The following is an 18,574-nucleotide window of genomic DNA, read 5'->3' on the forward strand; positions in this document are numbered from 1 at the left end:
TGGGTTCTAGGTGGTTGCATTTCTCTGCATGGGGGTGCTCAAGGGTGGCTTGGGGAGATGGTGAAGGGGGAGCAGTGGGACTGCAGAGGTGAAGGAGCAGCTCTGCAGGAAATTTGCTTTAGCAAAGGCTCTGAGTGCAGATCCTTCTTACCTGGCCAGCTCCACTGCCTCCTTTGTCACTCCTGCATGGAGATGAGAATACCCATGCTTACAACAGAGGATGAAACCTGCATTGTGCCCTGGCTTTGCCCAGGTCTCCTCCTTGGATCCCAGACTCCTTCCGCTTGTTGTCACCGCTGCTTAAAATGGCATTTGTGGTGGCATCCAAAGGTCCTGGCTGCAGCATTTTTCCCCTTGTGCTATTCACAGCACAGAGTCATAACAAGAGCCAGTCCCTGCCCCAAATATATTAAGTGGGATCTTTGAGAGAGGAAATGGAAGCACAGAGAAGGGATGTGAATTGTCCCACTTTACGCAACATTTCTGGGATAAAACCCAGCACTATTAATAGTTTTTTGCTCAACAACCATCTTTTGTTCAGAACTCTGGTTTTCACCTTAAGTTGTTTGTGTTGTGCAGGATCTGCTGCCCAGTTTGGCGAAATTTCCCATTTTGTGACCTAAAGCTGGACATGAGGCGGGTCAATAAACCCATGTCCAGTTTGAACCTGGAATAATTTCCCTGCTAGGGCCATCACCACGGTGCCTATTGTCTCCTCTTTGCCCACATTTTGCTGCTGCATCATTGGTCTTTGTTTTCAGTCACTTGTGTTCTGCAATGGCTCCTAGAAAATTGCACCTTCCTGTGTTCCTCTTCCCTAAATCCCTTTGAAGTAGCTGGGCAGCCAGCAAGGGTTGGCTCTCATCACAAAGTCAAATTTGCTTTACCTTCCTTCTCATTTGTTGCCTATGAATATTCTATAAAGTGATCTTTCTGCCAGAGAAATGTTTGTGGAAACAGAAACTGTTGATTAAATTTTAACGAAGAGTCACAGGAAGCAAATTTTAAAATTGCAACTGTATGTTTGTGATAATAAGAGCTCTGTCATTGCTGTCAGGGACTAGAATTGATGCAGGCCACAAAATCTCTTCATCCAACCAAAATGAGCCAGAGTTTCTTGATTTCTTTTTTTTTTTTAAACACAAGCCACAAACTGCTCATGAGCAATTTACAAGCCAAAAATTAGCCAGGATGGCTTTCCAGAGAATAGTTCTGAAGAATATCGCAATAAGCAATATTCAAATATAAAACGAGGGAAAATAAGGATAAAAAAATTAATCAGGAAGAGCTGACATCCTGGAGACTCCTGGCAGCTGTAAATCAGCTTGGTTGGGGGACATTTCAGTGGAAGCCACCCATTGCTGTGCTCCAGTGGGGGTCCGGAGCTGCTCAGAACAATGCTGGGAAGCCGCACTCTGGACAAGGCAGGAGACACGCTGTGTTAGTGTCTCCACTGGGCAGTGCCCAGAGTCCCAGTCGGAATTTACAGCTCCATTTGCTGCTTCCCTGCAGCCCAGGGACGAGGGTGGCCCTTCTGCCCGGCTCCCTGCGCCGGGCTGGGCTGGGGGAGCTCTGCCTGCCTTGGGGTGTCTCTCCTGCGTGGGTTCCTCAGCCCTGAGAAGGAGCAGATGCTGTGCCCAGAGCTCCAGAGTGGCACGGACCCAGGGTGAAGGGGCACTGGGACAATGCCACGGTGCAGGGTGGTAATTCCATCCACGCTCGGTGGGATTTGGGCTGTCTCAGGGATGATCTTCAGCTTCTTTCCTGCGTCTGGATGAAAACCAGACCTGCGGTCACTTCTGGTACCAAGTGCTTTAAAGCCTTTCTTCAACCAACAGCAAAACTTTTAATCTTTCTAATATAACATTACAGAGAACAAACAAGTCTCTAATGCAAGCCCTGGGGTCTCTTGTGGGGAGATCCCGATAAAAACAGGGCTTTCTGTTTTGGAAATACCCTCTGGTGGATTTGTCTCTCACCAGAGACAATGGTGAACTTTCAAAGTAGGCAGAGACATGGGAAAAAAAATATTGTAATTACGACTGCAAGTGGCTGGCTTTTGTCACGGAATGCTAGAGAATATTATTTTATAGGTTAAAAATTAAGCATCTCCACCTCAGCATTAGAGGCTTCTCACTGAATTTATTTATCCAGATATTAAAGTGCTTTTTTCTGTGAATCCCTGCTTTGTGTGGCATTTCACGTGGTTGTGTGTGAAACGTCAGGATGTTCTCTGGGCCAGAACTTCCTGGGAAGTTGAAGCAGCAAAAAAGTTTTGCCAGCTGGGCTGTGGCATCTGACCTTCACTTGACCTCTGCCTGCCCTGGATTAACATCTTGTAACTGATCCCAAGTTTCTCTTATTTTTCCCTGCTTGCTGAAGTTAAGCATGTTTGAAAACACTCATTAAAGCTACCTCTCACAGTGAAGTCTGCTGGGGCAGGGAAGGAGGTGGATCCTCTGCTGGGATGGGGCTGGTGTGGGTTTGGGCTGTCAGACCCTCTGCTGATGCCTTGAGAGGCTCCCTGGAACAGAGGCTAGGCAGTGCTAAAGGAATAAAGTAGGGATTTATTAAAAAGACCTTCAAAGGATGCACCTTGGGCAGTGTAAGAGCCCAGCTGTGGCTACACACAAGAAGGATGATGGGTTGTGAGTTTTCCCACTTTTATAAGTTTTGGTCCATTTAAATATTGGAGTTAATTGTCCAATTACAGCTCCAGGTTATGCAGCCCCATTCTCCCAGATTGCTCTGTTCAGGTTTGCTGTTGTTTGCACTTTTTGGGCCTAAAGCTGCAATGATATCCTCAGTTCTTGGGCTGGAAAAGGATTGTTTTGTCTGACTGAGCTGTGAGAAGAACTTGCTAACACTTTATATGAAGTTCAGAGTTATATACTGATGCAGTACAAAATCTGGAAAATATGAAAAAATGCAGTACAGAATCTGAAAAATATGAAAGCTAAAACTTAAGGCATCACTGCAGTGAGGTGTTCTGTGGTTCCTGACCTCAGATCTCACACCTCGTATGTTAACCCCCTCTGTGGTGCTCATTCCATTTGAAAGCAATGGAATTGAGGGGGGAGGACAGGGATCCCCAGAAGTGCTGTGCTGCCTGGATGCAGTTCTCTCCTTCCCTGGCACACCTGGCTGTGATGGGCTCAGGGCCAGGCAGGGAGGGTCAGCTTTGTGTGCCAAACCTAGCACCTTGCTCAGAGCTTTGGTCACATTCTCCTGTTTGCAGTGGCCCCTGTCCTGATTCACCTGAAGGACTTGGTGTTTGAGGCTGTGCTGTACCCCCACATTGCAGGGGGTCCTGCTTTTGCAGATTTTCCTGAGTCATAGAATCATCACAGAATCCCAGAGTGGTTCAGGTTGGGAGAGACCTTGGAGACCATCTCATCCCAAGCCCCAGCCAGGGCAGGGACACCTTGCACCATCCCAGGCTGCTCCAAGCCCTGTCCAAACTGCCCTTGGGCACTGCCAGGGATCCAGGGGCAGCCACAGCTGCTCTGGGCACCCTGTGCCAGGGCCTGCCCACCCTCACAGGGAACAATTTCTCCGTGCAATGCTCCCACCAGTCCGTGATGGTCTGGCTGCTGTCCTCCCATCCTTGCAGAGCCCAGGTGGAGCATGCAGTCCCTGTTACAGGAATTTCAGCTCCCCTCTAACTGAGCTCTTCTCTATGTTTAAAACAACAGTCCTGTGATTCATAAAGCTGTAAAAGATGTAAAACATCCAGTAGGGTTTTCTTTTCATCCATTTCTAGAACTAATGACATTCCAATAATGGTCACTTGCATCTGCAAATTCTTCCCTGTATTCTGAAAGCTTTTAGCCTTTAGCTTTGCCATGACGAAAGGGCTCTATATGTGGTTTCATGCACAGATTCAATAATAAACATTTAATGAAATGACGGTTTTTTCTGCTAACCTAGATTGTTTTGTCTCCTGGGGTGAGTTTTTCAATCACTTTCCTCTGGTGATTGAAAGATGATGGATGCCACCCGGGTCTTTACCAGGGTTCTAGGGCAAGTAATTTGTGCTTAGTGCTCAGTGACTGGAACAAAGGATTAATGTATTTTAGAGTTTTGGATGCTTGGGGTAATTTCTTTGTTGGCTGGGTCTGGGCTGGCAGTCCACAAAGCATGGGTGGGCAATTTTTCTAGCTGATTGTGAAGATAGAGATAAAGCTATATTTTATGAATTGCTGCTTCCAAGGTCATCTGGAAATTGAGCACTTCATAAAACATATCTTTGTTCAAAGATATATTTGATTATATAAAATATGATCCCAGAATCAATTGGGTACAAACAAGATGTTGCCTTTAGGGTTGAAAACACATTGTTAGAGGCATGAAGAGCAGAAATTGTCGCTGCTGTCTTTGTGTGGCTATTGTTTTTGGTCTTAATAGGAACAGAATGAATGACATTTTTCCACCAGACCACTTATGCTCAACTATACCTCCAGGACAACTTCCTGGCCAAAAATATTCAAAACAAACAAACACAATAGCAATTCTACTCCAATTACATTGTTTGCAAACCAGCTAGTATTCATAGAGTACTAGGTTTGGCAAATCCAACCTCTTCAGCCCCTGGATGTTAATATTGGATATTTGCATGTGCATGCCTTGGTGGAGTTGTGCTCTTCAGGTGGGTGTTTATGCATGGGCACCTCCAGTATAGTGGCAAAGGCACAGCCCAATTGTCTTTAAAAATTGGGTTTTGGGAGCACATCCCTGCCCAGTGACCAGCTGCTCATTGATTTCAATGGAGCTGAGATTTCAGCCCCAGGCTCTGCACCAAATCATACACCAATTTCAAAACTTTCACTGCAAAGAAGAATAACTGGATTTTTAACTGTGGGAAAGACAGAGGAGGAGGAATTTATCAGTTGCTCTTAAATATAAGTGGAGCCAGCATTTGTAAGAGGAGGGTGGAATTTCTGGCTTTGTGGCACATGTTCATAGAACTATAGAATAATTAATGTTGGAAAGGACCTCTAAGATCCCATGGTTTGAGTTGCCAGAGGGATCCTATAGAGAACAAACCTAAATCAAAGAACCTGCTTGTAACTTTCCAGTCAGTTTTCTTTGGTGATGGGAGTGGTCATGAAAATTTGGTCACCCTCAATTTGAATAGATTAAAAAAAAATTATAATAGTGCTGTAGATTGGTGTTGTAGTCACTTCTTCTCCCTGAGACAGAAGGCTACAGGAACTTAGTTAAAGGAAAAGAAACTTGTGTGTTAGGGAAGGTATGGGACATGTAGGGAGGAATAATGCATTTGTTCTGACACAGCAAAGTGCTTTCCATGCTTCATCCCAACCCCAAATCCACAGATCTCAAATCTTTTCAGCATCTTCACCCTTCCAGTCATCTGTGTCCTTTCCACCGGTGTCTGTTCTGTGTGGGACAGCTGAGGGGTCCTCAGCAGACGCCCCAGGACCTGGAGTGGTGGCTCCTGCATTGTCACACCTGCATCTCCAGCTCCCAGAGTGGGCCCTCTCCCAGGAGAAGGGATGAGCCTCTGACTCCTGCTGGAATACCTCTGTGGCAGAGGCAGGGCAGCAAGGACATATCCCATGTCCTTGGAGAGATTTGGGTTGTTAACCCTTGCTGTTCTCAGCAGTTGCTGCACAGGTAGTCCCTCAGACAGTGGAGGTGAGGTGTAAATGTCCCAGGTGAGCCACAGGGTCTAGTGCTGGCTCCTACACTGGAGTTCCTGCCCTCTGAGGGTGCTGAGGCCCTGGCACAGGGTGCCCAGAGCCGTTGTGGCTGCCCCTGGATCCCTGGCAGTGTCCAGACCAGGCTGGATGGGGCTTGGAGCAGCCTGGGATAGAGGAAGATGTCCCTGTCCTTGGCAGGAGGCAGAATGAGATGAGCTCTAAGGTCCCTCCCAGCCCAAACCATTCTATGGTTCCATGACTCCATGATCACAGCTCCTAGAGAAACATGGCTATTTGTTAATGAAAAGGTCAAACAGTGGTTACAGCAAAATGCTGCCCCTTGGAAATTTCAATTTGTCATTGTTGTTTACCTGTCACGTACCCCTGCTCAGCACACCAGGATCTGAGACAGTGGCTACAGAGACTGCCATGAGAATGTCTGACCATGCTTTGTCATAAACTGAAACATAAGTTGCCTGAAGTGTAAATCCCATTAGCGATCTTATATTATGTTTAATGCTCTGGGTTTGGAGGCTGTAGTTACCCATGGGAGTCCAGGCTGGCGTGGGACGATGTGTCAGTGTCACACCAAGGTTCTCTCCCGCAGGCTCGGGGCTGTGTGTGGTCTGTGGACGTTGTGTCCACCCATGCAATAAAGCCAGGGTTGTTCTACAGCCTCACTCAAATGCAGTCCTGTTACCTCCAGGGGTGTTGGAGACTCTGAGGAGTTGTCCTGACCCTGCCACCAAGGAGCTGAGTCCCCTCAGAGTCTGGCTGTGCACGCCACAGCCTGCCCGGGGCACAGCAGGGACTGCCCTGTGCCCTCTCCATAAAAACCTGGGGAAAGGAGCACAAACACTGAGTGTGTTGTGAGGTTTTTTCACCCATGTTTCCATTCCTTCTGGCAGGAGGGAGATTTCCTCAGAGAGGGTCCCTCCTTTGACAGGTTGGCATTTGCAGCCAGTATTGAAACAAAGTCCAGGGGATCAGGAGCTGCTGCTGAGCTCCAGGCTTATCTCCTTGTCAAATAAAGGCCAAATTAAACCCAAGGCAAAGGAGAATCACCTCTGATTAAAGCAGTGGAGCCTGTGGGACTACATCAGGCAAGAAGTGAGATGTATCACAGTGGGGAGAGTGCTGACCCCCAGTGAGTGTCTGGTGTCCCAACCTGCATGGTGATGTGCCAGGAGCACGTGTCCTTACTTTGCAGTAGAGATGACAGAAATGGGGAAATGGGAAAAATTCCTTTCAGTTAGCAATTGCCATCTTGGCAAATGTTTGTGATTGAATTTGGAGCAAGTTGAGGCTGCAAAACAGGTCCAATGGAAAGATGAATTCTGTGATTTTCCATGTTAGAGAATGTTGAAATACTCCCATCTGAGGCACCTCTCCAGAAGGGGCTTAGGGACCAGCAGCCTTTGAGACCTGGCTCAGCTGGGTTTCATGGCTCCAGATGTTGTCCTCAGTGAGGCCTGGAAGGCTCAAGGACTGTGCCTGGAGCATCCTTTGGGTGTTTGGGTTCCTGTGGGGAGAGCTGGGAGCCCAGACCCAGGGAGACACCTCTGGATCTGCAGCTTCTCCAGCCCAGCCGGAGAAGAGCCCAGTGCAAGCCCCAGCACCAATGTGGAAGGGCTGTCCTGAGACCAAACGCTTGGGCAGGCTGAGAAACACAGCTCCTTTCCAAGAGATCACCTGTGCACCTTCCTTCCCCCCAACTCTGGTACAGGGGGGGTGTCCTGACCTTGGCACATTCATGTGGGGGCCTTGTGTGGAAAGCCATGGCTTGGATACAGCCATGTCAAGGATCACCTGTGAGTTTATAGGTCTTAACTCTCCTTGCATCTCTTCCATTCCTGTGAGAAAGCATTTTTCAGCTTCCCTTTTCCATGCCCAAGGGAATTCAAGCCCAGTTTCCTTCTTCCTCAGCTGCTCAGAGAGACACAGAAGAATCCTGTGCTCCCAGGCCTCCAGATCCACCTACCTAAACACTTTGCCAGCCTCCATGTGCCAGGCAGTGTGGGGCAGCCTCACACCGCACCCTTGGAGGAGGCCAGATGAGAAATCCCATCCCAGTCACCCAGAGATCCCAGATGTGTCTGTGTGCAGCATCCCACAGCTCAGAAACCAGAGTTTGTGGCTGCTATTGCTGCCTGCTCCACAGCTCATGGAGCACCTTTGCCAGGCTGGCTGCTCCTGCCTTTTGCTGCTCAGGGGTTGTTTATGTAGGATGCTCTGTGGGTGGGATGTGGTTTTGTCACCACTCCATTGTTGGACTCTGTTTGGGCACTCTGCCCGAGGATGATTAATGATGTTTTGAGTTGTGGCTCTGAGGTGCTTGCAGGCATACTGCAGGTACCAGGAGTAAAAGAGGTGTTGTTATCATCAAGGTACTCCAGTGTTATATCAAGTGTAATCAGAAGTGAATTAATTAAAGCAGTGTGTACATGTAAGTCCTTTTATGGCGGATGTTCAAACAACTCATATCGTGCAGTTTAGAGCTCAATGTTTTAGATTTTGTAACCCTCTCCTCTCCATGAGAAGGCAGAGGATGCCAGGACTGCTATCAGAGGACAAACCTCTCCTGCAAAGGTCTTTTGTGAAATGTGGCTCTTAAAACAAGTTAGGAAATTGTGTTCATTTGTCCATCCTGGCTCTGGTATTTCTCAAGGTTAATTTTACAGCTCACACAACTAGTGTAGGATGGGATCTAATGGTTGCTTGCGTTTCATCTGACCTTGGAGCGAGCAAAAATCTGGAGAAAAATTGCGTTTATTGTTGCTCTCAGCTCTACCAGGATTAAACTTGTTTTTGCAGCACGACATACCCTTGACGTGGTTGTCACTTAGAAGAATTGCCTGGAAATGCATCTGGCTCTTCTGTCCAGCAGCTCAGGCACCGTGAGGAGAGGAGACACAAATTTGGATGGAGGAGGGGCTGACAGGGTTGCAAGGTGACCAGAGATACAGATCCTGAGCTGTAGCTTCAGTCTGACAAGCAGAGCCAAAATTCTTCTGTTTTCAAGTCCAAAACCCCTGTTTTGGTCCTGGCTCCATCTTTGTGGAGGTGGCTGGGAAGTTGGAAATTGATGGAAACATAATGGATTAGACCTGGACCCTGCCTGGCACACATCTAAAGCTGTTTGCCCAGGATAGTGTGCTGTTTTGATATGTGTGAAGCTTGTGGTTTTGTTTTTCCAGCATGCTGGAAAATATATCCAACAAGGAGGAGATGAAAATGACCCCAAATGCTCAGAGCACTAAGAAAGGAGGCTCTCAAAATCAATCCTCTGATCTTTCTGAACTAAACTCGTGGTTTTCTGAGCTGCAGCTCTGTGATTTGGACAGAGCTGGGAGATGGGTCAAAAGCTGAAAGTGTACCTAAATGTAAAATTTTGATATACTCCAGTATTAGCACTCCATGTGCTGCTCTGGCCTCTCAAGCTACTTTAGTTTACTGCTGGGGAAGGTTGAAAGGTGATTCAGACATAGTTTACAAGTACCTAAAAAGGGAAGGGGTTTCTGGTTGCTAGATGGGATTCAAATTCACCAGAGAAAGGCAGAGATCTCTTGGCTGGAAGCCAAAGTTAGAGGAGTTCAGACTATGAATAAGAATTGCAGTTTAAACTTTTTATGAGTGAAAACCAGAGGAAAGTCTTTGTTTGGAATTAAGCAGAGTCATCAGCACTGAATGGCTCTAAATGAAGATTTCTCTGTTTTTCTGAAAGCAGCAGGAATTATGAAGTGAGGCTTTCCAGCCCATCCCAGAGAGCGAGGCCAGGCTTCCCTTTTGCCCAGAGCAAGGCTCTGGATGCTGTTTCCCAGGCTTGGGGCTCTGCCTGCTCTTCCCACGCTGCTGTCCAAGCACAATTCCTGCTGCAGTGCAGCAGAGAGGGCACAGATGTGTCAGGGAGCACAGCTCTGCCTCTTTGTGCACAGCCCTTTTCCCAGACACGCTCCAGAGTATTTTGGGACTGAGTTCCCCTTTCACTGCTCTGATTCAGCTGGGAGATGGAGCAGTCCATTGGAGCCCATCAAGTGTGGCCTGGAGCTGAATACACTGTCTCCTTCCCTCCTGTAGTGATACACCAAAAACATGTAGATGGGGTGGAAAGATGTTCTCCTCCCTTGTTCTGGGCAGGACTCTCTGCTGGAGGGGTGGGATGCTGTGTGTGTGTGTCAGCTCTTTGGGATTTTTGGATCTGCCTGCTTAGGAGTGTCCTGCAATCATCACTGGTGGCATGTGCAGAGTTTTAGGTGAGACATGAGTCATGTTGGTGCGGAGATCATGGAGAGTTCTTTGCTTGTTCTTGGCCCTCTTCTTCCACAGGCTCCACGTTCCTGGGGCTTGCTCTGCTCTTGCCAGCATTTTGGTGGAGAGGGGCAGGGCTGACACCCCTTTCTCCCGGCAGTTTCCTGTCAGGACCCAGGACATCCCTCTGGCTGTCCTGGACTGCCAAGACCCCTGCCAAGGGTCTCAGAGACCCTGGCACAGAGCCCAAAATGCCCCTATGGGTTTGATTATGCCCCTTGGAGCAAATTACCAACTTTAGATGAAGATCAGCAAGCCACAACAGTTTGAGTAGAATATTAGTGAAGTTATCATGGGGTGGAAAAGTAGATTTTAGGGGTTTTGGTATGGGGGTTCAGGAGGCAAGATGGAGGAATCTGGGGTGTCCAGCCTTTCTCCTTCTTCTTCTTGGCCTCCATCTTCTGCTGTGATGGTGGCACTTACAGATTGGTTTAGAGTAGAAGCTCACTGTCTAACATAGGTGATAGGTACTGGAAGGTAATTGTAAATACTGTACACGTAGTTTTTAGTATAAAGACATAACACTGCCCCAGGGGCAGGCAGAGTGCCTGGAGCTGTCCTGCTGGATGGACCTCGGCAGGGCAGGAGAAAATTTTTTTATAGATAAGAAACAATAAATAACCTTGAGACTGAGAACTGAAGAGCTCTGACTCCTTCTTCCAGCGCTGGGCTGGGAAAAGAGACTTTAGAACTTTTCTCGGGGTCACTCTGAGCAGCACAGACCCCGACAGTTTCCAGTTTCTCTTCCACTCAGGGTGATGGTAGCACATAGAACTATGGAAACGAGATGAGAAGAGAATATTCTTTCATGCCCCAGGACTCAGCTGTTGTATCAGTTTTAACACCAATTGAACTTCTTTACATCCTACTCCTGGTTCTAGCTTATAAAATATCAGAATTCTTCACACCTGTGGCTTCTCTAAAATGAGACAAGAGTTGTCCCTTCAGTGTCTGGTATCTCAGTCCAAATTAACCCATATTATTTCCATGTGCTGCCTGCTTCATAATTCTGCAGACCTCCAGGACGGAAATAAAATGAGGCAGATGCAGCCATGGCAAGGTCAGGACCTTCCCTGTATTTAAGGTGTATGGATAATGTTGGCAGGGGACAGGGTGACCTCGGGGTACAATAGGAGCTGACTGACACACACATTCAGACAGAATAAATATTTGAGAGTCTATTTCTCTATTCCCCAAGATGACCCCTATAAAAGCAAGGTCCTGTTTACCTTCCTGGCTCTCCATGCAGCGTTCTGGGGAGAGACCAGCTCTCTTCTCCCTTCACTGCCTTCCAGCTCTTCTGGGCAACCCATTTCCAGGCAAGGATCAGGGAGGGGGGCTTCACAAAACCCATGACACCTTGGATTTGCATAGAGTTCCTAAAGTTTGGTGAGAGCTGAGATAATTTCTGGTCAGAAGTCCCTGTTTGTGCCAAAGCACAGTGAGCTGGGAAGCAGTGAGAGATGTCAGTGCACAGCCTGCAACCACTGCCTGCAGCTGACCCAAGGGTTTTGTGCTGTCCCTGTCCCATTAGAAAATCATAGAATGGTTTGGGTTGAATCAACCTTAAAAAAAACTTAAAAGTCATTTCATTCCAACCCCCTGCCATGGACAGGGACACCTCCTATGATCCCAGGGTACTCCAAGCCCTGTCCAACATGGCTTTGGACAGTTCCAGGGATCCAGGGCCAGCTGCAAGGTGTGATGTGCCTGGGACCAGCCCATGTTACCCACCCCAGCCCTGGGCTGCCTTTCAGGCCCTGTGAGCTTTGCTTGGCTCACTCCTGTCACCCTGAACTGCTCCATTTCTATCCATGCTGGGATCCTTTTGATTAAGGACTATTTAGCTGGGATCCTTTTGATTAAGGACAATTTACCTTCTCACTCCCATCAGGAATATGAGAGTGCTGAGAGCTTCCTACCTCAGGAGCATATTCCTGATGATGGCTGTGCTTTTTATTATTTTGTGAAAGATCCCTTTTGGTGAGAACAGTCTTTAAATACTATCAACCTACACTGACTTAGCTTGGCATGAAGAACTAGAGGAGACACACAAAGGTCTGTAGAACAGTGATTGCTCTGATGAAACCCATCCAGTCCCTCAGCCTTTGAGTGCTCTGCCATTTCACAGGATCAGCATGCACAGAGCAATTAGAAGGTGGTTTGTGCATATTAGAAAGAGGAAATTATCTATCAGTAGCACACCTCAGACAAGGAGAAGCCATTGTTACCAATATTCTTAAGGCAAAGCCAGCAAGTTGCTCTTTCCTTTTTTAAGGTTAGCGCTGAGAAAGAAAAAGGGAGCTAGAAGAGTGCAGAGCTGTCAGTTGAAAGAAAAATTGCAAGCCTGCTAATCCTTTCTTGTCAGGCTTAATATAAAGCCTGGCAGAGATTGATAAGAAGTGTCTCCCTCGCTGTCTGATGTTCCAGGTGCATGGTAAAAATCACTTCTCTGAAACACCCACGTGCAGAGCCAGGCTCCAGGCTGGAGAGGCTGCTGGCCAGCCTGACACTGCTGCCACAAAACCATTTAAAATACCTATTCTTTCACTTTTCTTTTTTCCAGCCTGAATAAATGGCTGTTCTTCCCCTCCTAAATCCTTACACATGCAGGATTTTCCTGCAGCCCCTCTCAGTGGTTATTGCTCTGCTGGTGTTGAGCTGAACAAGGTCTCTGCAGCAGATTTGGAGCATCTGGGGCACAGGGGGCTGCTCCCTGTGACCTGTCTCTGCTCCATCTGCACTAAAACATTCTGCCTGGGGCTGTGGCAGCCACAGAGGTCTGTAGGTGTTGGTAATCTGCAGCAGCAATGGTCAGGAGCAGGGGGAAAATAATCCCTGAAGAGCTTGAGCTGGTGTGTGGTGGGAGAGCTCAGCAAAGCTCTGCAGGGACAGCAGACACAGGGTCCTGCCTGCATGGATACTGCTGTGGAACATCAAATGCTGGCCATGGGGAGCCTCCAGAGCCTCCCTCTGTTCCCTGTGTGGGTGTTTCTGACTCCTGCCCCTTCCCTGTGTGCTGTTTTCCCTGGGCAGCCCCTCTCCATCACCTCGTGGCAGAGGGGGCAGCAGGAGCTTGGCCCCAGGAGGGGTCTGGGGGTTCCTCTTGTGTGTTCACAGCCCTGAGAGGGGCAGGTTTCACACTGTCCCCTTTCTCTTTCCCTCAGCTGTTCCTCCCAAACTGAAGAAACTGAAAAGCCCAAATGTTCACGTGGGTGAGAAGATTTCCCTGAAATGTGAGGCGACTGCTGGGAACCCTCAGCCATCCTACAAATGGTTTAAGGATGGGAAGGAGCTGAAGAAGAGCAAAGACATCCGGATCAAGTATGGGAATGGGAAGTAAGTACAACACAGGGGCTGCTCTGCCTCTGCTCACTCAGGGTCTGGGGCTGGAGGTGCTGCTGTGCTCCCCAAATCCCTGCTGAGGGCTCCTTCAGAGCCGCAGGACCATGCTCAGCCCAGTTACCATGGCCAGGAGAGTGAGTAAAATCCCCAGTGACCTCAGAGAGCATAGGGAGAGGAGCAGGGCACACACAGGGAAGGGTTTGGGGTTGTAGATGGGCTCTCCTGGGTCAGGGAGGCACTGGATACCTCAGACAGGTGTCCTGTGACATGGGGAGGCTTTCCCTGGTAGCTCAGGTTGCCTGGGGTGACTCCTGCTCTGTGATTAAGGGTTGGAGGCAGAAGGTACCCAAACCCAGCTGTTGCCCCATCACTCAGCAGCAGGGCTGTGGGAGGAATTGGTTTGTTCCCTCCTGCATTTAGGTGGACACAGAAGCACCTAAGGCCACTGAAAAATCACAGAATGATAAATTAGGCCTGGAAGGGACCTCTGGAGATCATCCAATCCAACCCCCCTACTAAGGCATCAGCACCTGGAGCAGGTGGCACAGGAATGTGTCCAGGTGGGGTTGGAATGTCTCCAGAGAAGGAGACTCCACCCTCCCTGGGCAGCTGTTCTGCCACCCGCAGCATAAAGAAGTTCTTCCCCATGTTGGGATGGAGCTTTTCATGTTTTAGTTTATGGCCATTGCTCCTTGTCCTCTCACTGGGCACCACTGAAAAGAGCCTGGCACCATCCTCTGACACCCCTTGGAGATATTTATGTGTATGAATGAGATCCCCTCTCAGCCTTCTTTCCTCTACACTGAGCAGGGCTGAGGTGCAGGATTACTTCACAACACTGATCAGGGCTCATGGTCACCTGCAGAGACCTTGTCTTGTGCAAATCCTTCCATCTGCCCACCCAGGGCAAGCTCCCTCACATCTGCCCTGCACTCCCCACCCAGCAAAGCTCTCAAGTGGCTCTCAGTGAGTGTCACCCTCAACATCTCCTCATTCATTAAATGTCACCCTCAGCACCACCTGTCTAAGTTTGGAAAGACAGGAGTCTGCTAAGGAAGGCAGGAGCCTCCTCTGAAATGGAGAATGTAAACTCTCCCCATCCCTCTGAATTGCTATAAATTTTTAATTAAGGGTCTCTCAGGCAAAAATATGGGAGCAGGAAATAAAAGTTCTTTAATAGGGAAAGGAAAATAAAGGGATAAAATAAACAATGCAGTACACTAGAACAACACTGACAGAGTCAGAACCCAGCCTGACACCCTGTGGGTCAGGGTGTTGGTGTCAGTCCCATTGGAATTGTGGCTGCAGCCCTCCTGCAGTGTCAGGGGTGGTTCTGTTGGAGCAGGGATCCTGTAGAGAAGGATGTATTCTTCCTCTGGAGATCCAGTGGAAGGAGAGGCAGCTGCTGTTCCTCTGGGCAATCCAGTGGAGAAGCCGTGCTGGTGTTCCAGAATCTCCAGATTATATCTGGGTAGCAATGCTTGGCTCCTCCCTCTGGGCTCACATCTCCCAATGGGATGCTGTAGTTCTTATCAGCCATGCAGTGACATTCAATAGCTGTTATCAGCAGATGTCCCCTCCTGAGGGAGGTGTGAATGTGCTCACTCAAAGAGAGAGATAAGGCAAACTGCCCCCTTGACAAAAGATGATCTGCCATACAGATGGTAATGGAAAACATCTTGCATTGCAATCTGGAACACCACCTCATTCAGTGGCTGTCACCCTCAGCATCCCCTCATTCAGGCAGGGCTAGAACAGCTGGAGGAAGAGGCCCCAGTGACCAAGATCAGGGGTTCTCACTGGGAATGGACTCAAATGAATCCACGTTGATATTTCTCAAGGCCCAATATTTACATATGATGTATCTTAAAATTATTCAATTTTCATGGCTATGCTTGCATTCACACATCCTGACCTAGCCAGCAACAGTCAGCTTGCAACTGCCTGATCCCTTGGAAAATTTGATTCTAATTCTTTGCTAACATGTTCTGGTTGTGTGAATACAAGGTCATAATGGACTTGTTAGGGTAGCAATTTTTAAAATTAGAACCCACTACAAATCACTTGGAAAAATCACTTGAATGGGGTGTTGCCAATTGCCCAAATTTAATTTCAGTCCTGTTGGGTTTGGTTTCAGAGTCACACCCAAGATGGTTGGCCTCCTTTGTAATAATCCTGGGACTTGTGGCTGTTTTGGGATGAGGCAGAGAGGTGGTCAGTGCATCCAGGATATCTGGGCGCTGTCTGGGCTTGCAGGCAGCAGAGCCAGGGCAGAGCTGTGCCTGCCTCTCTCCGTCACAGTAATGAGCCCCCAGCTGGGTAATAATTACTATTGATTCCATGATTATCAGAAGGTTGTTCAATATCTTTATTATATTATCATTATTAAGAAACTCCTTGCTTTTATAGACAGTTATGATACACCTGGAACCTAGTTGGTCCTCTAGTCTAAACACCATCACCATTGGCTAATTAAGAAACCACTTTTTGATAAACAAATCTTTATAACACATTCTGCATGATCACAACAACAGGCGTAGCAAGTGAAGATAAGATTGTTTTTTATTATTTTTTCTGATTTTTCTCACAGACTTTCCTCAGAAAGGCCTGGTAAAGTTGTAAAAAGCCCCAGAGCAGCCAGCACTGCCCTGCTGTGCTCCCAGGTGTCCCAGCCCTTCCTCCTGTGTCCAGCATGGAGCTGTGACAGGGTCACATCCCACCCCAGCCATGGGGGCACGCAGCCCCTGGGCCAGGGACAGCAGCAAATGGAAGGGGGTTGGTCCCCTTTCCTCAGGACACTGCTGTCAAGTCATCATTTTGCATTTACCAGTTTCCATGGAAACTTTCTAGCTCTCCAGTGAGAGGCCAAAGATGTGTGGTGCTGGAAGGGCTTCCTGCTGGCAAAACAAGCCCAAGGATAAACATTTTAAGGAAAGCTGAGCACCTGCCTCCTCCAGTGTCTGCGACTCCCTCAGCAGCAAAGATGTGAGCCCAAAGCATTCCCAGAATTGCTTCCCATCCCAGTTTCTGCTCCATGCTGCCATTAAAATGTGCCTGTCTTGTGCTGGGAGCAGGCTGTGGAGACTGGGCTCCAGCAGCTGTTGAGCAGGAGCAAAAGGAAATGGCCTCAAGCTGTGCCAAGGAGGGTTTGGATGTTAGGAAAACATCTTCACTGAAAATTAGGGAAAACATCTTCACTGAAATGGGGGTCAGGCTTTGGAACAGGCTACCCAGGGAAGTGGTGGAAGTGTCCAAAAACTGTGTAGATATGTCACTTGGGGACACATTGGTGTCACATTGGTTCATTGGTGACCTTGGCAGTGCTGGGGGAATGGCTGGACTGGGTGATCTCAAAGGGCTTTTCCAATGAGATGATTCTGTCAGTTCCGAGGTAATCACCCCTCAGTGAGCATTTGCCCCTTGTTTAGCAGTGCAGGGACACTTCCCTGAGAGCATCTGGGTGGGTCTGTGACACCCACCCTGGCATTGCCACCTCTGTCCCCGTTTGCTGGGCCCCAGAGCTGAAAACTCCGAGGCAGAGTGTCCCCTGGCACTGGAGCTGCCTCCCTCTGGTCTTGACTGCATGGAACAAGCACTGAAAACTGCTCAGAGCAGGCTGAGAGAGCCCTCATGACTTTGATGTCTTCATTATGCAGCTGGTGGGGCCGAGTTTAGTGGAGGGACATGTGATATGGGTGTAGAGCATTACTTGCAGCGTGTTGGGAGGGGACTCCAGGGAAGAAGAAGCATCCCAAACTGTAAATCTCTGAAAGGACATCTTATTCTATAACAATTATTTTAGGAATAATGGGATTTATACATCTGGCTCCACTTAGAGATAACACTGGTCTCCAGATAATCCTCTGGGCTTCCCTTCAGCTCAGAGTGGGGATTTCAGAGAGCCAGAAATGGAGCACTGGGGAGGGACCTTCACAGGGAAAATACACAGGGCAAAAACTTCCCAGGCTGTGCAGGATCGTTTCAACTTCCAGGTGCACAGGATCATTTCTTTAGAAGTGTAATACCTAACAGAGATTTCTGCTGGAGCCAGGCAACAGGAGCCCTCCAGCAAAGTGGTGTCCATTGTGTTCCCCTTGGCCCTGTGAGGCCCTGGCAGAGCTGGGCACAGCTGAAATCTGTCCTCAGCACTGAGATCTTTAGCATGCAGAGGAATAGGATGGGAGACAAGAACCTGGTTGCCCTCTGTGATTAATTCCTGGCTCTCCTCCCTGTGTGTGTAAAGAGCCTTGATGTTTCTACCTAGAAAGTATGACTGAAGCATTTTTTTTGGTGATTGGGTTTTTATCTGATCTCTAGAATAGGAGATCTCTTTCAAAATAAGGAGTGTATATGTTGTAAGGAGGAGAGGAGCACTTAACTGCATGTCAGCTCTTCAGCTTTTCCATCAATCATTTCCCTCTTCTTTTTAAACTTACCAGCAAAACTTCTGGTGCCATCGGGCAGAGGAGTCAGGTTTTTTAATGGATATTTGCTGGAGGGAGGGGAACAATTCTGATTCCTCCTTTCTGAACTTCATGTTCCATCTGTAATTAGTGACAGGCTGGGGCAAGCCCGGCTTGCACGAAGGGGAAACCTCTTTAAGGTGGAAGAAACTATTGGCTGGAATTTTATCTCCATCAAAATAAAACACAGTTGATGGGAAACCCAGAGAAATTACCCAGAAAGAGCCTGTGGTAGTGGAAATCCAGCCTAGTGAATGGCTCTCCCCCCAAGCTGCCAAAGTGATGCCATTTTTGGCTGAGCGTGTCTGAGGTCTGACTGAGGCTCCCAAGAAGTTCAGGTTGGGTTTTGACTTTCTGACTATCCAAATTGTCATGTGCCAGCTGTGGAGGAAGCCAAGGGAGTTTTTGCTTGTGGAGGTGTAGAGAACCTTCCCCTGTTGAAGTCATGCTCCAGGCTCAGCCTGGGACACGCAGAGGTTCAGCAGGAGCCTGGGAGTCTCCAAGCAGTGCCTGTCCTTACAGCCCTTTCCCTTTGTGTGCTCTTCTACCAGGGGACGCTGCTGGGGTGATGAAGGAGGCGTATCGTTAGATTGGAGAGGGTTGGCAGTTCAGTTTGGGACAGGCTGACCATATGACATCCCCTGGGAGTGGTGTCCTACTTTCAGTATCACCAGGAATCCCTATTGTTAGCCTGTAAGTGGAGCCAAGGGATGCCCTCCTCTCCTGTTTCTGTACAGTAGTCCCTCAGGCCATGCCACTTGAGCAGATTCATTGCTGGGGTCTTCCTTGTAGGGC

At 48.4% G+C, this 18,574-nt stretch overlaps 1 protein-coding gene across 2 annotated transcripts in view; it reads left to right on the forward strand.

The window, feature by feature from the left end:
• NRG2 (neuregulin 2) overlaps positions 1–18,574 on the forward strand; it is a 161,456-nt gene that overhangs the window by 89,092 nt on the left and 53,790 nt on the right. For both annotated transcript variants that reach the window (XM_063168537.1, XM_063168538.1), the window contains exon 2: positions 13,139–13,310. In XM_063168537.1, the coding sequence (XP_063024607.1) occupies positions 13,139–13,310 (172 nt within the window). The remainder of the gene's footprint in view (positions 1–13,138; positions 13,311–18,574) is intronic.

This window comes from Melospiza melodia, chromosome 14 (assembly GCF_035770615.1).
Source record: "Melospiza melodia melodia isolate bMelMel2 chromosome 14, bMelMel2.pri, whole genome shotgun sequence".
NCBI lineage: Eukaryota > Metazoa > Chordata > Aves > Passeriformes > Passerellidae > Melospiza > Melospiza melodia.